The sequence below is a fragment of the Eschrichtius robustus genome, chromosome 17 (assembly GCF_028021215.1).
Source record: "Eschrichtius robustus isolate mEscRob2 chromosome 17, mEscRob2.pri, whole genome shotgun sequence".
Taxonomy (NCBI): domain Eukaryota; kingdom Metazoa; phylum Chordata; class Mammalia; order Artiodactyla; family Eschrichtiidae; genus Eschrichtius; species Eschrichtius robustus.
Window position 1 is genome coordinate 49,625,546 of NC_090840.1, and position 19,024 is coordinate 49,644,569.

Below are 19,024 nucleotides of genomic sequence, written 5' to 3' on the forward strand. Positions count from 1 at the left end.
CGCCTTTTTCTCTTGATAAAGAAATATATGGTACATTTAAAATATAAAGGCAGAACTCACTTAAATTTTAATATTCTTTGTATATGAAATACAGTGTATCTGTATTTATCTTGTAAGGAATGTTTCACTAGTTTTGTAAGTTAAAGTTATTGTCATTGTGACTTAGTCATTTTCAGGCCCTGGCTTATGATGTTAATATTCAAGATCAAAATAATCCTGATTAAATTTTAAGCGTAATAGTGTACAAAATAAAAAAAAATTTAAGTAAGACCTTTCACCAATAATTTGTAATTAATTACTCACTCAGCTGGCCTTTTAAAAAAAGATGCAGTAGTTTTGTGCACATTCTTCTGTATTTTTTGCAGTATGTTAAGATAATGATATACATCATGTATAATTCAAAAACATGTTAATGTTGAATGAGAATTCTGTATTTTAATATCAATGTGAGTTTATTAATTCATACAAAATATGAATAGCAGATTATGTGAATATTTGGGAAAGGGAGTATTTATACATAATAAAATAAAACTGAGGGCTTCCCTGGTGGCGCAGTGGTTGAAAGTCTGCCTGCCGATGCAGGGGACACGGGTTCGAGCCCTGGTCCGGGAAGATCCCACATGCCGCGGAGCAACTGGGCCCATGTGCCACAACTACTGAGCCTGCGCGTCTGGAGCCTGTGCTCCGCAACAAGAGAGGCCGCGACGGTGAGAGGCCTGCGCACCACGATGAAGAGTGGCCCCCGCTTGCCACAACTAGAGAAAGCCCTCGCACAGAAACGAAGACCCAACACAGCCAAAAATAAATAAATAAATAAATAAATTTATAAAAAAAAAATAAAACTGACATAATGAATGTAGTAGGCAATTGTTAGATAAATTATTGATAGAAAAGATGCTTAGAAGTAAGTATCATAATGCCTCCTCTTTTTGGAAGCAGCTACTCTTAGTGAAGGTGTATTCTATTTCTTCTTTTTGGTACTCTAAAGCAGAAAACACATTTCTCTCTATAAACAGTTATATATAAACAGTTATATATTAAAGGAATACTTTACGGTGTTCACATTAAGAAAAGAGATTTAAAATTCATCACCAGCTAGGTTGGGAGTCATTTTTGTAGCATCTCTTTAAGAGCTGTTTAACCTCATTATTTATTTCTCAGTTCCTAAATTTTATTTTGAATGCTTGTGCTTCAACACACATGCTAAGGCGTGAAAAATATCCTTTTTATCCACCACTTTCATGTCTCAGTTTTATTGGTAAAATATTTCCTAGCTCTTACCCCACTTCTGACCATGTCTTTTTCAGAACTAAAATTTTGAATTTGAAGAATTCATAGGTAAAATGAAATTTCATCTTATCTAAATCAGTTTCTTTTGTATTCCCTTTGAAAGATACCAAACTTTTTTTTATATTTATTTTGTAACCAAAATCTAAAAGCTACGTAATTGTTCTCTGAATTTTTACTGTGGTCTTGAGTCCCTATTTTGAGTAACTGTACTTTCATGTTTTATATGTTTGTCTTTGCTGTTGCTCAACATTTTCTTTTCAATTAAAAGGTTATTTTCTTAAAATGTCATGGTATAGAGGCATAGATACTAAAGGTTAAATTTTTTTGTGGTTATTATTCTGCTTATAAAAACTGTCAAATGTGCATTGTTAGATTGTTCATATGTTGCCTTAATTCTCCCTTTTCCTTTTCTGAATTAATTACAGCTTAGAAAATGTCCAAGGGTAATGTATTTAGAAACTATACTGTAGAGTAATATTATTTATCATATTTTAAGATTATAAAAGAAAATTGCTCTCTGGTATCAATTCAAGCTTATATAAAATATATTCTTAATCAGTATAACTTAAATATTTTGGTCAGATAGTTCATATTTTGCTGACTAAAGTCAACACTGTGTTATTATGACATGATACTTAATCAACCAAAATCAATCAGTTTTTGTATTTCTTGCCATGTTAAAAAATTGATGCTCAAAGTAAATAAAAATATCTCTATACTTTAGAGAATAAGATAGGGCAAAATATTTTTATGTTCTTATTTTCCTGAAGAATAAAAAAATCTTCATATTAGGAATGGCATGATAGTGTTTCCCTTCCTGAGTGAAATAGGTAGTGATTTATTTTCAGATTCATTATGCTGAATGCAGGGATAAAATACTATATGTGGAATTCTAGTAATATATAATGTTTCAAATTTTTAAATTATTTCTGTTTAAATTAAATCTAGATAGTGTTCAATCGTAGAGTTAATGGAGATCTTTCTAGAATCTCATCTCATGAGATTAAGTTTCTGTAAGGGAAAATTTTTGAAAAGAAAATTCTAATCCCAAACCTTGGAAAGCAACTAGCACATGCCTTGACGGTATGTACATTTATTTAACAGAGATGTCCTCAGAATTTTCTTGTTGTAGCATTGCTGTTTTACGATCATGTAGTGTCCTAATTATATGTGTGTAATTAATCACATTTTGATTATACATGGTAAGTTAGGGAGATTTTCTCATAGAGAAATCTTTTGGTGCTATGATAACCAGAGGGAATCTCCATGGAAGAGTTAGAAATAGGTGAGACCCTTGAGGGATATGTTGAATTATAGCAAATATGCCAGGTAGAAGGAAATAAGGGGTCAAAGAAGAGAAACAGGTACATTTAGAGACCTGAGCAGGCTTCTTTCTGTATTAGAGGACTGGTTTCAGGGGCATAATGAGAGAGAGGTGGGGAAAAGTAATTGAGGTCAGACTGTGGAAGCTTTGAATTTCTGGTTAAAGATTTGTGCTTCATTGCCCTCGTGAATTGGGGAGGTCCTGAGTATTTTTGATCAGGTTTGTACTATATTTGGACGATTAAACACAGTGCCAAGGACATAATAGATACTTAAAGAGCACAAATTCTGGTACCTGACTGCCTGGATTCAAGTCTCAGCTTTTCCACTCACTAGCCAACTGTCCTTGACCAACATAAGGTACTTAATTAACTGCCTCAATTTCCTTTCTGTAATGTAGGAATACTACTACTTACCTCTTAGGTTGTTCTGAGGATTATATAAATGAATGCATGCAAAACATTTAGAATTTGACTGGCGTATAGTAAGTATTCAGAAATATTTACCGAATACTTATTTGTATTTGCTGTCAAAATTTTTATAATTGATGAGTATTTTTGAAGTAATTACTTAATCTGTCTGTACTGTTTTGATTAAATTGCAGAAAGGATTCCACCTCTAGTCCTTGCTTATGCAAGATTAAATGAGTATCACTGACAAACTAAGAAATTGTAATTTTTTGTGTGCCACATAAAAACACATCCCACCTAATCCTGCCTACCCAAGGAGGAGTTTTTGTCAGTGTAAAATTCCCAGATAATTTTCAGTTTGTAGTTTTATGCCCTACTTAATATTAGCTATTATTTTCATAGCATTTTATAGTTTAAAGAGTACTGTCACATATTTTACCTTGTTTAATTTTCATTGCAGCCCAGGGCACTTCTTAGCACTGTTAATCACGTTTTGCAGTGGAGAAAAACGAAGCTCAGTGTTGCCCAAGTTCACACGGCTAGCTTGAGCTCTTTAACTCCACTACATTGTAATTCTTCTTGGCCTTTTTATTGAAATAGCTACATCAGAACAATATAGAGAATAAGAAAATGTATTCTGCACCCACCACTTCTGTTCTACAACTTGCTTTTTTAACTCTACCTTATACATATTAGACTCATCACTTGGATGTTCATAATCTCATTCATAGTCCGTTGCATGGATGTGCCAGGTTGTTTATCTTTCCTTCTACTAATGGACATTTACATTTTTTATCTTTCTCTATCACATATAGTATTAAAATGAATATTCTTCAGCATTCTCCTTGTACACATATAGTAGTTTCTCTAGAGCAGTGCCTTATAAAAGACCTTTCTTCAGTGGTGGAAGTGTTCTATATCTGCCCTGTCCAGTACAGTAGCCACTGGACAGATGTGGCTGTTGATCCCCTAAACTGTGATTACTGTGACTAAGGAACTAAATTTTAAAAATTGTATTGAATTTTAATTAACCTAAATTTCAGTAGACACATGCAGCTAGGGCTGTTGTACTGGACAGCATGGCTCTAGGTTATATAGATAGGAGCGAAATCATGTCCTAGGTTATGCACAGCTTCAGTGCTGCTGGACATCACCAAATTGTTTTCCAAAGTGATTGTATCAGATTTACATTCCCAGTGGCTGAGTGTGAGAGTTGCCATTGCTCTACATTCTGGCAAACACTTGGCATTAATACTGTTATACTAGACACTACAGACAAGATTGTCTTAGGACTGGTTGTAAGTGGAAGACCCTTAGGGAAGAATATTTGCTGTCTACAACTGGAGGCAATGCTGTGATGTCCTAATATGATTAGATACATAGATGTGTCCCCTCTAATGTATGGTGATAGAAGGGCGTTACCTACCATACAACAGGGAAAATGTACCAGATTTTTAAACTAAATATGAGACTGTGTACTTGTTGCTGACTAGAAGATTCTTGATTGGTACCTTTCGTTAAACCACCTTTATTCTGATTATTTTGCATCTTGAGATATTCATATTTTAACATCACGTATTAGATTTCCTGAACTATTGCTGCGTTTTTAAAAACTACTAATTTTCCTTTACAAATAAACAGAGTTGCTTTATGATCATTGTATGTAAATTTGAGAATCGTGAGTTCTGGTCCCCATTTTTCTTTGACCAATTTTGTAACATTTGTGGGTCTGAAGCAACTCAATGCATTATAAACTATATAAAATAATGTGGCAATATTGTTTTTAAAAAAGGAGTTTCTTTGTTATATACCAAATTTAAAGATTCCTCATCTACCTCCACCCCCAAAATTCTTTCTATCTACTCTAGTCTGTTGTCTTAGAAATATTATCTTTATTAAGTTTAATTTGACATCTCAATTATTTACCCAACTATATCACACATATACATTTTAATAAAGTATAATCTTATATTTTATTTTGAAAACCAGTTCTTATATTAAGTATAGAAAAGAGGTAAGAGAGAGGTCTGAATTTGTAGTCAGAAGGTGTGGTTTCCAGTTTAGACTTTGCTGTCCAGTCTCCTTACCTAAATCATCAGCCTCTATAAAATGGAGTCTACCTGTCACACCCTGTGGTTGGTGATTTACCTGAGATGATATTGAAAAGTATCTGCAAACCATTTAACTGTATATAAATTTTAGAGTGGTATTATTAATATTATTACTATCATGTGTATATTTATGTATTTTGCATTATGAACCACTTTATAGTTAGGTAAGAGGATGGGAATAATGTGGAGTAATAAGAATGTAATTAAAGAGAAAAAGGTTTAAATGATAGAATTAGAAGCATACTAATAAAAATGAATTTGGTAAGAGATAAAGAGAGGTGTCTTTGAGAATATTTTTCTTAAAGATTTCCCAAGCAATTTAGAATTAGGAAATTTGCATTTAGTCCAACTAATTCAGCTACAATTTGCTTTACATAAATACTTGTATAGGGTTATAGGATTTTTTCTTATTATAGAAGGTATTTAGAAAATTTAAAGAACCTTTCTTTCCTATTTAATAATACATATGAACATTTCTCTTTCTGTGTGAACAGTCTTTCAAAACCTCATTTTTAATTACTCACCAGTGTGTTTAAATACCATTATTATTGCTGACAATCTTTAGCTGAGATTTTGAGTAAAGGGGAGCCAATTCTGAATCCTGATTTAATGATGGTTTTTGAAAGGAAGTCTTCTTTGTAAACATAATTTTAGGAGTAGGAGATGATGGGTAATGATTGATTAGTAGAGAAAGAGGGAATGTTACACATGAGAATTTCATGGAAATTTTCAAATAGGATTTTCAAATTGGATTTGGAAATAAATAGGGAACCTGTTAACTACCAAAACCAATTGTTTTAGTAAATGAAATGAAAAAATGGAATAAAGATATGAAGAAAATATCTGAATGAGAAAGAGTGCTAACACAGTTGGATAAAGTCTGGGTGGTTCATGATTTATTATAATAGGAGTTGACTTGCAGCCATAGAAGATTTTATAGAAGAATCCTAAATCAGGAGTGTTGCCAAAGATGTGTTGCAGAAACATTAGAAGCAAGTAGGAGGTCTGACTATCTTTTAATAAGGACACATTATAAATTTGACCTATTTTATTACCATCTTTAGAAACCTAAAGAAATGAAATCTAAAGAAACCTGAAGAATGCAGGGGTTTTACTAAATTTACAGTTAGCCTTTCAAAGTCACCTATGTGGGAATTGCAGTAAACTTCACTGCTAAGTAAGACCATTCTGGGCTCTAATACATTAAAAAAGTTAACTTTTATGCCACGTCCTTGCACGTTTTAGAAGTCCATGAAGGTTTTACATAAACGCACCTGTAATATATTATTATAACATTCTGGAAAAAACTCTCTGATCTCGTGTTATCAATGAATGATTATGTATTATTATTTGAGTTGAAGCTATGGAAATAAAATACACTCATTCTAAAAATTTAATGTTTGAATATTAACGAAAAAATAGTATTAAAAATTGCACTATTTTATTAGTATAAGAAGGAAGAGATTGCCTAATCTTGTGAAATTTTATAGTATGTGTGTGGTGTATGTTAGGCTATTTAAAAATTAAAAGGCTAGAATGACATTTGACAATGCTTTTGACATTTTTTTTTCTTTCCCATAAGCCAGCCTAACTTTTCTAAGCTTTCTTTTGTTGTTGTCCTTTTTTTTCCGCAGTGTTCTCAAGCCTTTCACATCTTGTACTTACAGAATTTGCTATTTGAACCTATGTGTGGAATTTTGCATTTGTTCCCGTTAAATTTCATCTTATTAGTTTGACTCTGTTCCAGTATCTTGTGATATTTTAGAATCCTGGTTCTCTCATTCACTATATTAGCTGTACTTCCCAACTTTGTCATCAGAAAATTTGATAAGACAGAGTTATATGAATTCATTAAAATTAATGAATGATAAAAAAATTATTGAATTGAGCCAAATCCTCTGGCATGTTACTAGAGACCTGACTCCATATAGATATTATTATTTGGATTGGGTATTAAACCAGCTCTAAATCCATTTTACTATGTTTTCATCAAGGCCATATTTCTTTATTATATTAAAAAAAAAAAACTTAGTTTCACATCTTCATAATATCAAGTTCCATAATATTGATGCTGATTTCTCATTTATCATGTTACCATGATACAACCAGAAAAGAAATAGGTTTGGTTTGGCTTGATTTTTTGGCTGTGTTGGGTCTTTGTTGCTGCACGCGGTCTTTCTCTCATTGCGGTGAGCAGGGGCTACTCTTCTCTGCGGTGCGCAGCCTCCTCATTGCGGTGGCTTCTCTTGTTGCGGAGCACGGGCTCTAGGCGCGCGGGCTTCAGTAGTTGTGGCTCGCAGGCTCTAGAGCGCAGGCTCAGTAGTTGTGGCGCACAGGCTTAGTTGCTCTGCGGCATGTGGGATCTTCCTGGACCAGGGCTCGAACTCATGTACCCTGCATTGGCAGGCGGATTCTTAACGACTCTGCCACCAGGGAAGTCTCTATTCTTAGTTAATTCATATAACTCCTAATATATACCACTTTCTATTCTTTCTATTTCTATTTTGATGAAGGGTTTCATCAAAACCCTTCTGATGATGAAAAATTAATTTTGTTGAAGATCAACATCATAATTACATTTTTTACAAAATTGAAGTACCATTTCCATTTCTGTATATTCTAGTACGTCTCTTAGTAATTTCTCTGAGATCACACAGTGGTTTCTTTGATCACACCAACAAATTTTTTAATGCAGTGCACGTTCAGTTAGTGCATTTCTTTAACACATGTTTCTAATGGGATGAGAATTGTTTGTTATAGTTTGATATACTTTTAACATCGATCATACATAGTATACCTTGTAACTTTTAAAATCATCTTGTAAATATACCCCATTTATAACACGAGTGAGCAAGTGAGGACTTACCAGCACAAATCTGTGACTGAAAAAAAACTTCAAAGCTCATGTTTGCCTGAAGATAGACAGTGAAAGTCTGCTTTCTTATTTGCTTAAGCAATGAGAGTATTTTGAGACTCTTCAAGTAGAAAGAGCTAAATGTTTTATATTCTAATGAAGTTGCTTATAATTTAGCCATCAAAAGGAAAATAACTGGTAAATACTGCTGTCATGTCATTTTTACTTTATACACATAAATCATTTAAAATTTGTATAACTGAAAAAGGTGAGTTTTGTTACTACCCCATCATAAAACCATTATTAACGTGAAATAGCTTGTTTATTTAAAAGTTTATATTGCTTGAAAATTAATTTTAGTTTCTGAAATGTATGAAATTCTTAGAAAATGATTTAATAACTGGATTACTCTGTTTTTGCTCCTTTATTTTTATAACCCCCTTCTTTCTTTTTAGAATGTGAAATACATGATTAATTTATCACTTGGACTAGAAATGTAGGGAAACCATTTTCTTGCCTAATATTCTGTTTCAACTCAAGGAATTATTATAGGGCCCATTTGCTTAAGTTGAAGTCTCTGCATCCTCAGTGTACTTTTTGATTTTATAATACAGAGTAAGTGAGACCAATGGATTCAGTCTGAAATCAGGCCAGCGGCTTCTTTCTCATCTACTGTAGTAATAAAAACAACCAGGTGTCATTTATAACATACTAAACATGTTAAAATTACGCATTTACTCCCAAAGGAAGCTTATGTAGCTAGGTACCATTATCTTCTTACAGAGGAATCTGATATTCACTGAGTTGACTTCTCCAAGGATATATGTATAGCTTCTAAGTGGTAGAACCAGAATTTGAATATAATTGTGACATTAAAATTCATGCTTTTAATGCAGTGTTACTATACTGCATTTTCCTCGACCATGTACCGTAATGGTAACCAACTGTCTTGTAGATGTGTGCCCGTCATCATAGAATGGACTGGGCCAGAAAATGTAAGGGAATCCTAAGAAACCTATCTCCTTCATTGGAGATATAATTGAGAAGTACATATACTGGCATTTGTGAATCAGTTGTGCTGCTGAATGCATATAAAGCATAAAATAAAACTGAAGATAGAACCCTGGACATCACTAATAACTGAAGGGGCAAACAGAAGAATCTTGTAAAGGAGATTGAGGGAGCGTGGAGCCATGCAAGCTCATGAAGGAAAATTTCAAGAATAAGCAAGATGGCAAGAATAGCTTTATATATACTAGTTATTTACTTTGTGTCAGCTGTTACTTTGCATGCATTAACTCATTTGACTCCCCTCAGTGACTTCATTTTTCAGATGAATAAAATGAAGCCCTGAAACTTTTATATGCCCAAAGACACCCAGTGGTAGGTGGCAGAGCTAGAATTATGGATCCAGGCAGGCTAATTGTGCAGTCTGTGCTTTTCACCAGCATGCTGTACTGCCATTTTGAATTGTCAAATGCCCAGAAAGTTTAGGTGAGTTAATGACTGAAAGTCATCCATTGGATCTGGTAATTAGAAAATCATTTGAGGATGTTTTCCAGTAAAATTTCAAAGGAAGGATAAGGATGACACCTGATAGCTCTTGGTTAGAGGAGAAAATAAATAGTGAAGAAATAGAAATGCTGAGAGGAAAATAAGGGAATGTGACAGGGTGGTAGCTAGAGGGGTATACAGGGCCTTAGGGAGAGAGTTTCTCTCTTTTACAAGGAGAATTACTTGAACATATTTTAGTTCAAGTAATTGAACTTGAATGGTAAAGTAGCGGGAGAGAAAAAGAAAAAAATGAGAGTAAAGTCCCCAAGGGAAGTGAAGGGAATAAAGAAGAATATTTGTTGTTTATTCAACTTTCATATATTAAAAGCCTACCATGTGCCAAGTAATGTGTCTAAGTACAAGCTGGTGAGAAAACAGACACTGACCTAGCCTTCAAGAGTGAAGTGAATTAACAGAGATATCTTGGCCTTAAAGAGAAGAGATGCTTCTTCTAAACAATTCGGTGAAAGAGGCAGGACAAGTATGAGTTTATCTGTTTTATAAGTGAAATAGCCTCAGATTTACTGGTTCTTGTCCATGCTCCCTTCAGTTCAGATGGCAGAGATAGGATGTTCCAAGTCAAAGGGATGTGATGCTCTAAGTATCAGAATGTGGTGTTTAGAATCAATAAGGATGCTAGTTTAGGCTGTTTAAAAAAAACAAAACAAGGGAGCGGGCATATTCCTCGGCCCTAGTCCAGACCTGCTGAATCAGAATTTCTGTAGGTTTAAGAACTTAACATTTGTAACAAGCTCCGGGTGATTCTTTCTGCACGCTGAAGATGAGAACCCCTGCCTTAAGTCATTGGTCATGGAAATCGGCAGTTGGTCTCAGCCTGATGGTCAACCATTTACATCCCCTGCCCTATACACTCTCAAGATTACTGTCACTTATGGAGACTTGGTGACAAAGATGTAGACATTTAATTTAATCAAGACATATAAATTTTACTTCTTTTTACGTTCCTGTTTTCTGGCTTGTTTAACATTTTGTAGATCTCAGTTGAGCTGTAAGTAATGAATTTTACTTCTTTACAGTGAGTTCCCAAGATATGCCTGTTCAGCAATGGGCGGTAAATGATTCAACATGAGCTGTTTCTTATGTAAACATACAAAAGGCCTGACCCAGACTAAATCAATTTAAAAAGGAAAACATTAAAGCTATGTTTCCTGTTGTATACTTAAAGTCTTCTTTGGTTCCTTATGATTATACCATTGACCAACTATTTCAGACTTTAGTTTATCCTCCTACACCACCTGCTGAAATGGTTCAAATGGTATGGGAGATGAGTTTCGGAAGGGCAAAGCAATTACAATTATAACTCCTACATTTTAGCTAATAAAGCAGCTTTTTGTGTTAAGGGTAAGGGAGTTATGAGCATCTTGACTCACTCCCTTTCCTGATTTGAATTGCTAAAAGGTTTTAAAAACTGCAATAAGGAGGGAGAGCAAAGTTCATAGAGCCTTTAGAAGGATGTGAAGTTGAGACAAGAAAATTTGATTCCTATTTATGATGTCAAGCATTTCTATTAGAAATTTAGTTAGGAAATAATATGAAGCCTTTCTTATTAAGATATTGTACTTGTATTTTCTTAAAGCAGATATTGTTACTATTAGGCATTCTGGTCCTCACTGAAGCCATAAAGTTCTTTTCCTATGATTAGCTCCCTGGTAAAGTATCATTCTATTAGAATTCTTTAATAATTTTGCAACTATTTCTTGTGCTATGAAAATGTAGTGCACTAAGTCAAAGCTCTCTTGAATAAAATATACTTTAATTTTTGGCTTTGCAATCAGATTGTTTTTCACTTTTAGGCTATTTTTAGTTATAAAATTCTCACTTAGGGAAAACAGCATTTTAAAAGTTGTACAATGATTTCCAGGCTTTGAAAAAAAGTAAATTATTTCAAATCTTATGTCTGTAACTGTTTATATTTTTATACCTTAAAAAAATATCTAGTGTACCATGAGATGCAAAATGTACCTTTCACAAGATATCTTGTTCTAATACTGCTTAATAAAAGTTAATGTATGGTATTTGAATGAAAATATTTTGAATATGTTTTCTTAATTTAGTACTGAAAAACAAAGCAAAGTACTCTGAGTATTCTATTTTATAATAACTGGAATTGGTTTTAAGTATACATAAAACAAAATGGGTATATCTTATACTTTAAAGATTAGTGAATATTTCAAGTTGAGGAATAGTACATTGTAACAATTGATGAATCTACATTGATACATCCTAATCACCCAAAGTCCATAGTTTACATTAGGATTTACTCGGTGTTGGATATTATATGGGTTTGGACAGATTTATGATAAGACATGTATCTATCATTATAGTATCATATAGAATATTTTCACTGCCCTGAAAGTCCTCTGAGCATTGCCTATTCATTCCTGCCCCTGACCAACCTGTCTCAACCATTGATCTTTTTATTATCTCCATAGTTTTACTTTTTCCAAAATGACATATAGTTGAAGTTATACAGTATGTAGCCTTTTCAGATTAGCTTCTTTCACTTAGTAATTTGTCTTTAAAGTTCCTTATGTTTTTTTCTTGGCTTGATAGCTCATTTCCTTTTTGTGCTGAATAATAGGATGTACCACAGTTTATTTATCCATCCATCTACTAAAGGACATGTTGGTTGATTCCAGTTTTGACAATTATGAATAAAGCTGCTATAAACATTCAGGTGCAGGTGTTTGTGTGGACATGTTTTCAGCTCCTTTGGGTAAATACCAAAGAGTGCAGTTGTTGGATCATATGGTGAGAGTATGTTTAGTTTTGTAAGAAACCGCCAAACTGTCTTCCAAAGTGGGTATACCATTTTGCATGCCTACCAGCAGTGTATGAGAGTTCCTGTTGCCCCACATCCTTGCTAGCATTTGGTATTGTTAGTCTTCTGGATTTTGGCCATTCTAATAGGTGTGTAATGGTATCTTTTTGTTTTAATTTGCTTTTCCCTGTTGACATATGATGTGGAGCATCTTTTGTATATCTTCTTGATCCTGCTCATATTTAAAAAACCCTTTTTCTTCTTTTTAAACAATTATTTTATATTTCATGTGTACTAATCCAGTTTGTGAAGCCTTTGAGGGTCTGTTTCTTCTGCCCATTGTGTCTGTTAGTCTCTCATTTCACTTGGAACCAAATGTGCAGAAATTCTTTGAGTTCAGATTGAGTTCAGCTCAAGAGAATTTGCTTTTACCTGTGATCTGGTAGCACTGTCTACCTGGCACAAGCCTCTCCAAATTAAAATTTTTTCATGCCACATTGGAAACTCAAACCCCCAAATGCTGTCTTACGATGGCAAAGTCTTAGAGGGATTTTTTTTTTTTCCCCTGTTTACCCGTTGCTAAGGCTAAGGTCAAGATGAGTAAGCTGGTAAGTTACCTTGTCTCTTTCAGCATGGGCGTTAGGAGGGCTTTTTTCCATTTTTTAAACTTTTTTAAGTTTGAAATACTTGTAGATTCACATGAAGTTGCACATACATCTCCTGTGTGCCCTTTACCCAGTTCCCTTCAGCGTAACCTTTCACCAGCTTTATTGAGGTATAATTGACAAATAAAATTGTAAGATATTCAAAGTGTACAACTTTATGATTTGATATATGTATACATTGTGAAAGGATTCTGCCATTGAGTTAACACATCCACCACCTTTTGTGTGTGTGTGAGAACATGTAAATTCTACTTTCTTACCAAATCTTAGTAAATTTCAATTATACAATACAATGTTATCAACTATATTCACCATGATGTTATACATTATATCCTCAGACCTTATTCATTTTATAACAGAGAGTTTGTGCCTTTTAGCCAACCTCTTCCTATTTCCCCAACTGCATAGCCCACGGCAACCACTTTTCTATTCTCTGCTTCTATGAATTTGACATTTTTTTAAATTCCACATATAAGTGATATTATGCAATATTTGTCTTTCTCTGGCTTATTTCACTCAGTGTAATATAAATAAGCACTCCGGGTTTATCTATGTTGTCATAAATGACAGGATTTTCCTTTTTTAAGGCTGAATGATATTTCATTGTATATACAGTTGACCCTTGAACACCGCAACACGGATCCACTCATACACTTTTTTTTTTTTTTAATAGTATGTACTGTGAATGTAGAACCACTGAACTGTGGAGGAGGAGCTGTGGATATGGAGGGCTGACCATAACTTATACATGGATTCATAACTGCTTGGAGGGTTGGTGCCCCTAAGCCCCAAATTGTTCAAGGCTCAACTGCAGATGCCATATTTTCTTGATCCATTTATTCACTGATGGACACTTAGGTTGTTTCCATACAATGTATGGAAAAGGCTTCTGTGAACAGTGCTGCCATGAACATGGAGTACAGATATCTCTTTGCGATTAATGATTTCATTTCTTTTGGATATATACCCAGAAGTGGGATTGCTGGGTCATATGCTGGTTCTATTTTTAATTCCTTGAGGAACCTCCATACTGTTTTACATAGTGGCTGTATGAGTTTACATTCCCACCAACAGTGTACAAGGTTTCCCTTTTTTCCATATCCTCCCTGCATTTATTATCCCTTGTCTTATTGCTAATAGATATCCTAACAGGTATGAGGTGATATCTCATTATGGTTTTGATTTGCATTTTCCTGATAATTAGTGAGCACCTTTTCATGTATCAATACCTTTTGGCCAATTACATGTCTTTGGAAAAATGTCTATTCAGATCCTTTGCTGGTTTTCTTAATTGGGTTGTTTTTTGCTATTGAGTTATATGAGTTCCTCTTATATTTTGAGTATAACCCCTTATCAGACATATACTTGAAATATTTTTATTCTAGAGGTTGCCTTTTCATTTTGTTGGCAGTTTCCTTTGCTGAGTAGAGGATTTTTAGTTTGATGTAGTCACACTTGTTTATTTTTGCTTTTGTTACCTTTGCTTTTGGCGTCAAATCCAAAAAATCATTGCCAAGACCGGTGTCATAGAGCAGACACCCCTGTGTTTTCTTCTAGGAGTTTTATGGTTTCAGATCTTGCATAACTTCTTGCATAACTATAGTACAATATCTAAACCAGGAAATTGACATCAGTACAATCCACAATTGCATTCAGATTTCACAAGGTTTTTTTTGTTGTTGTTTTGTTTTGTTTTGTTTTTTGGCTATGCCATGTGGCATGCAGGATCTTAGTTCCCTGACCAGGGATCGAACCCGTGCCCCCTGCCGTGGAAGCATGGAGCCCTAACCACTGGACCACCAGGGACTTCCCTCACCAGTTTTATTTTCAATCATTTGTATGTATATGTCTATATGTGTATAGTTTAGTGCAGTTTTGCCACATATGTACATTCATGTAACCACCGTCACAGTCAAGACACAGAACTGTTCTATCACAAGTCTTCCTAGGAGAGCTGTTTTTAATTCACCCTTTGAAGGTTGATGTAGTCCTTCGTGACCCCCGCTTTTTATGCAGTCTCCTATAAATAGATTCATCCATCTCCTTAGGTGGGCCTTGAGCTTTATCTCCTCCTGTGCGATTATCAGAAAATCACTCTCTGCAGGATTCAGCAGAAACCCTAAGAGCAAAGGCTGGCTTTGGCAGGTGCTTATTTATTAGTGTTCCTAATTTCACTTTTTCGGGGTGGCTTTGCACCTTCTATTCTCTAGTGCCAGCTCTGAAATGTGTTTAAAAAGATGCTTTAAATTGTCTGCAAGCATTTTACTTGTTTCAATCAGAAGATTCACTCTGATTTTCTAATATGCCATATTTTGGAAACAGGTAACCATGGAAATATTAAAGAGCATTTATCTTTATAGTTTTCATTAATAGTTTTTTCATAATTAGAAAAGTTGACTTTGTTTTATCATGGTGCCGTGCATCTATGATTAGTTGATGATTAGGTATATTATTCATTCAAAACCATATAAGATAATGTATTTCAGGAATGGTCATAACATTTATAATGGACCTCTTTATGAATAGTTTAATTTTCAGTCATACATTTTATTTATTTCTATAATAGTTTTAATATTGAAATAATTAAAACAGAGAAGTTAAATAATTTCTCCAAGCTCATGGATCATTGAAAAATCTGACACCAGAGTTCACATGAGTCTTTTGCTTATCCTATTTTCTACAACTCAGATTTAAATGGTTTTGCAATTAACTTTTAAGTTGGATTTATATACCCACATACTGTACATTTCTCTGAACTTTCAAATCAGGTTAAAATGACAAATATATTTTTCAATTTCAAAAGCGAACAAAAAGAAAAGTGTAAAATCTCAAACCCTGGTTCTTAGAAAACTTAAAAGTTTGAAATTAGCATGTTTAGAAGTATTAAGCTATTGCTCAATATACAACCCATTTTTACATGAGAAGGAGAACCTGTGGAAAGTCATGTTTTCCACAGACAGATGATAGGAGGAAAATAGCTTGATTTAAGGCCAAGAGTAAATATGAGGCATTTCAAGCGTAGGTGAAAACTAATGACATTTGGTGTTTCTCTGGTTTTTATCTTATGACTTTGCAGTTTCTTCAAGTGCCAAGAAAAATAGAAAGGCCGATGTTAATGTTGGGCTAGGTTGCTTTGTTTGTCTTTTAATATAGTACTAATTTTATTTCCAAATATACTTTTTCTTCCTTCAAAGGGATTCTTAAAAGTATTTTAGTTTTCTTTAAAAGTAGGCTTAGGGACTTTATGTAAAATGTAGAAAGCATTGGCTAGTTTAAAATAAGTAAATATAACTTTTATATGGGGAATAATAATCTAGGGAAATAAGCTAGGCCACCCACTGCCAAAGATATTTGCTGTATGTCAGAGTTTATGTGGCCCTGCAGCAGCAGTTTACTGTCTAAAGACTGTGTGTTCTTATTGCTGTGGACAGATGGAGTCTCCACTTGAGATTTGTAAAGATTTGTGTCAGTTCAGATCAGTGAATTGAAACAGCATTTACTGATTGCTTACTAGGAGATGTAGTTTCTGACTTCAAGAAATGTATGCTATATTGAGAAAGACTGACAGGTCCTTGTGATGTTCTTGTACTTATAAGTACAGAAGGACCCTAAGAGCACAGATTTGGGAGGAAGGGAGTTTGAAGAAATGGTGGTCAGGAAAGGCTTCATAGAAAGTGAAGTTTGAGCTGTGCCTTTAGAATTAACAGGTTTACACCAATATTCAAATGAAAGGAGAGCATTTGACCAAAATAGGTGTACTCACAATGTTACTCCCTCTCACCTGCACCCTCATTCACTCCTTTTTTCTTTGCCTTCATTAAGGCAAAATGAAAGTGTTCATGGCTGATTTTATGGGCCCTGTTTTTAATGCAATTCTTAGGTTCAAGTAAAACTTCAAGCCACCTTTCCTTGCATGCCCATTCCTAGATTGTAATTTTCTAAGTTAGAAAAAAGAAAACAAAAACCAGGTTCAGCTCTTACCTTAGGAATAATGAGAGTCCATTCATTCAGTTTCTCTGGTTCCCACTATGACTTCTTGACCAATGCCTGTTTGTTTCCCTGTTCTCTTATCGTTAACACCTTGTGGTATTTCCCTGCCTGAGCTGCCTGTTCATTCATTTGCAGTCCTATCCCTGCTCCTCTCTTCACTTGAATTCATTTGCCTTAGCCCTCACCTTGCCTGGCCTAATGCATGCCATCTCCATTCCTGCACATCTGGCCCAGACATCTGCCATCTTGAGTCTCAGTGGTCATCCACCTTCCATCAGTATTTGACCAGCTTCTGGGCATGGTCTGACCCACACTGTTTACTTAGACAAGAGGTAGTCTTGATCACATTCACACTGTCTCTCTGTAGTTTTCAAACTAGGACTCAGTGCTTCCCTCCCTTCTCCCTCCACTAATTAGTTTCATTAGTATTCAATTGATATAATTAATTGTATTTCTTTTCTAATCACTGCAATTGTATCTATACTAGTAAAACTATTTTTATCCTCTATGTAATTTCACTTTTGTGTTGATTGAAACTTTCATGGGGGACAAATGTTACTTTCCTTTTGATTACTCACTTTAAAGCATCTGTGAACCAACGTAACTAAAAAATTACAAACTCACACAAACTTAGTCTTATCTGGCTTCCAAATCCTGAACGCTTTTCTTCCCACCCTACCACACTGCCTTGCTATTTTCAGTCTAAAACCTTCATGAAACATTTAACCATTTACTTCCTCTAATCTAGCTTTAAGCTGCTGATAATTTTATTCATTTGCTTAGCCTTGGGTCCAATAAGATCAAAGTTCCAACTCTATATGGACCAGTAATCCTTACTGTGTTTCTACATCAGTAAGCAATGTACTCTTGTCAACAATTTAGTCTATATGATGATGGGTTATATAAAGGACCAAAGGCAAAAGGTAGGGGAGTTAAATAGATTAGCAAGTCTTCATCACCTTTCCTAACAAGACATCAGAGTGCTGAGAAGGGAAAGTAGGTGTTTAGCATTGCAAAGAAGACAGGGTTTTGAGGCAGAACCCTGGATTTAAGTTGCAATTTTGTCCACATAGTAGCTCAGTAACTTTGGCTAAGTCTTTCAACCTCTCTGCATTATTTTCTCTTTAGTAAAAATGGAGATAATAATATGACCTCACAACATCTCAAGGATTTAAATCATAAATGTGAAAGTACTTAGAAAAATAGCACAGTGCTGGGAATAATGTAAGAAATCATCATAGGGTAGACACTGTAAGTGCTAAGTTTTGGGTATGTTTTCAAGTCATTAGTATGTGGTAACTTTCTAATACCTGCCTCATAGATTTGATTAACCCAGTAATCCAAAGGAAAAAAAAGGTAATAACATGATGTTAGCGAGCAAAGTAAACATAGAATACTTATTTTATCTATTCACTTTTTTTCACTGCCTTTACAGGAGAGCCTTGAATTTAGGAATTCTTCGAGACCCTGGATCAGAAATTGAAGACAGACAATACCAAATAGATCTGCAGTCCATCAATATTGGTACTGCGCAGTGGGATCAACTAAAACCGGAGAAGGAAAATGGCACAGGAGGGGTGCTAACAGAGAATGAAAGAAATTCTCAGAATCCAGCCCTTGAGTGGAATATGGCCAGCAGGTGGGAAATGGTTGAGAAGCTTTCTCCACGTTCTAATATTTCATTGACAGAAGAGCAATTGATGATACAGTCTTTAGCACGCCCAGCCTAAGTGTTTTAGTATTGTTTCTGCATTTCATGACGATCATTAAATATATTTTGTAATTGTAGCTGATGATTTTGCTTAGAAACCTGCTAGTCCTACCACTGTTACACTGCAATTATTACAAGTTTAAGGTCGTGTCAGAATTTTTTTTTTAAAGCTTGTTAGTTGATGAAAGGTTCCACTTCAGGCTAAGGATTCATTCACATTTTCCCTTAAAATCCATTATATTCAAAGCCAGATTTTCCTTATTATTATAAATCCTTGGCCCCCAAATGTTCCGTTAAATGGATATTCACAACTTAAAAAAATAAAGATAAAACT

General features: G+C 34.5%; 1 protein-coding gene across 6 annotated transcripts in view; it reads left to right on the forward strand.

The window, feature by feature from the left end:
- The window catches only part of VPS13B (vacuolar protein sorting 13 homolog B), a 765,002-nt gene that overhangs the window by 446,784 nt on the left and 299,194 nt on the right, over positions 1–19,024 (forward strand). For all 6 annotated transcript variants that reach the window (XM_068526229.1, XM_068526230.1, XM_068526225.1 and 3 more), the window contains exon 31: positions 18,415–18,618. In XM_068526229.1, coding sequence (XP_068382330.1) covers positions 18,415–18,618 — 204 coding nt within the window. The remainder of the gene's footprint in view (positions 1–18,414; positions 18,619–19,024) is intronic.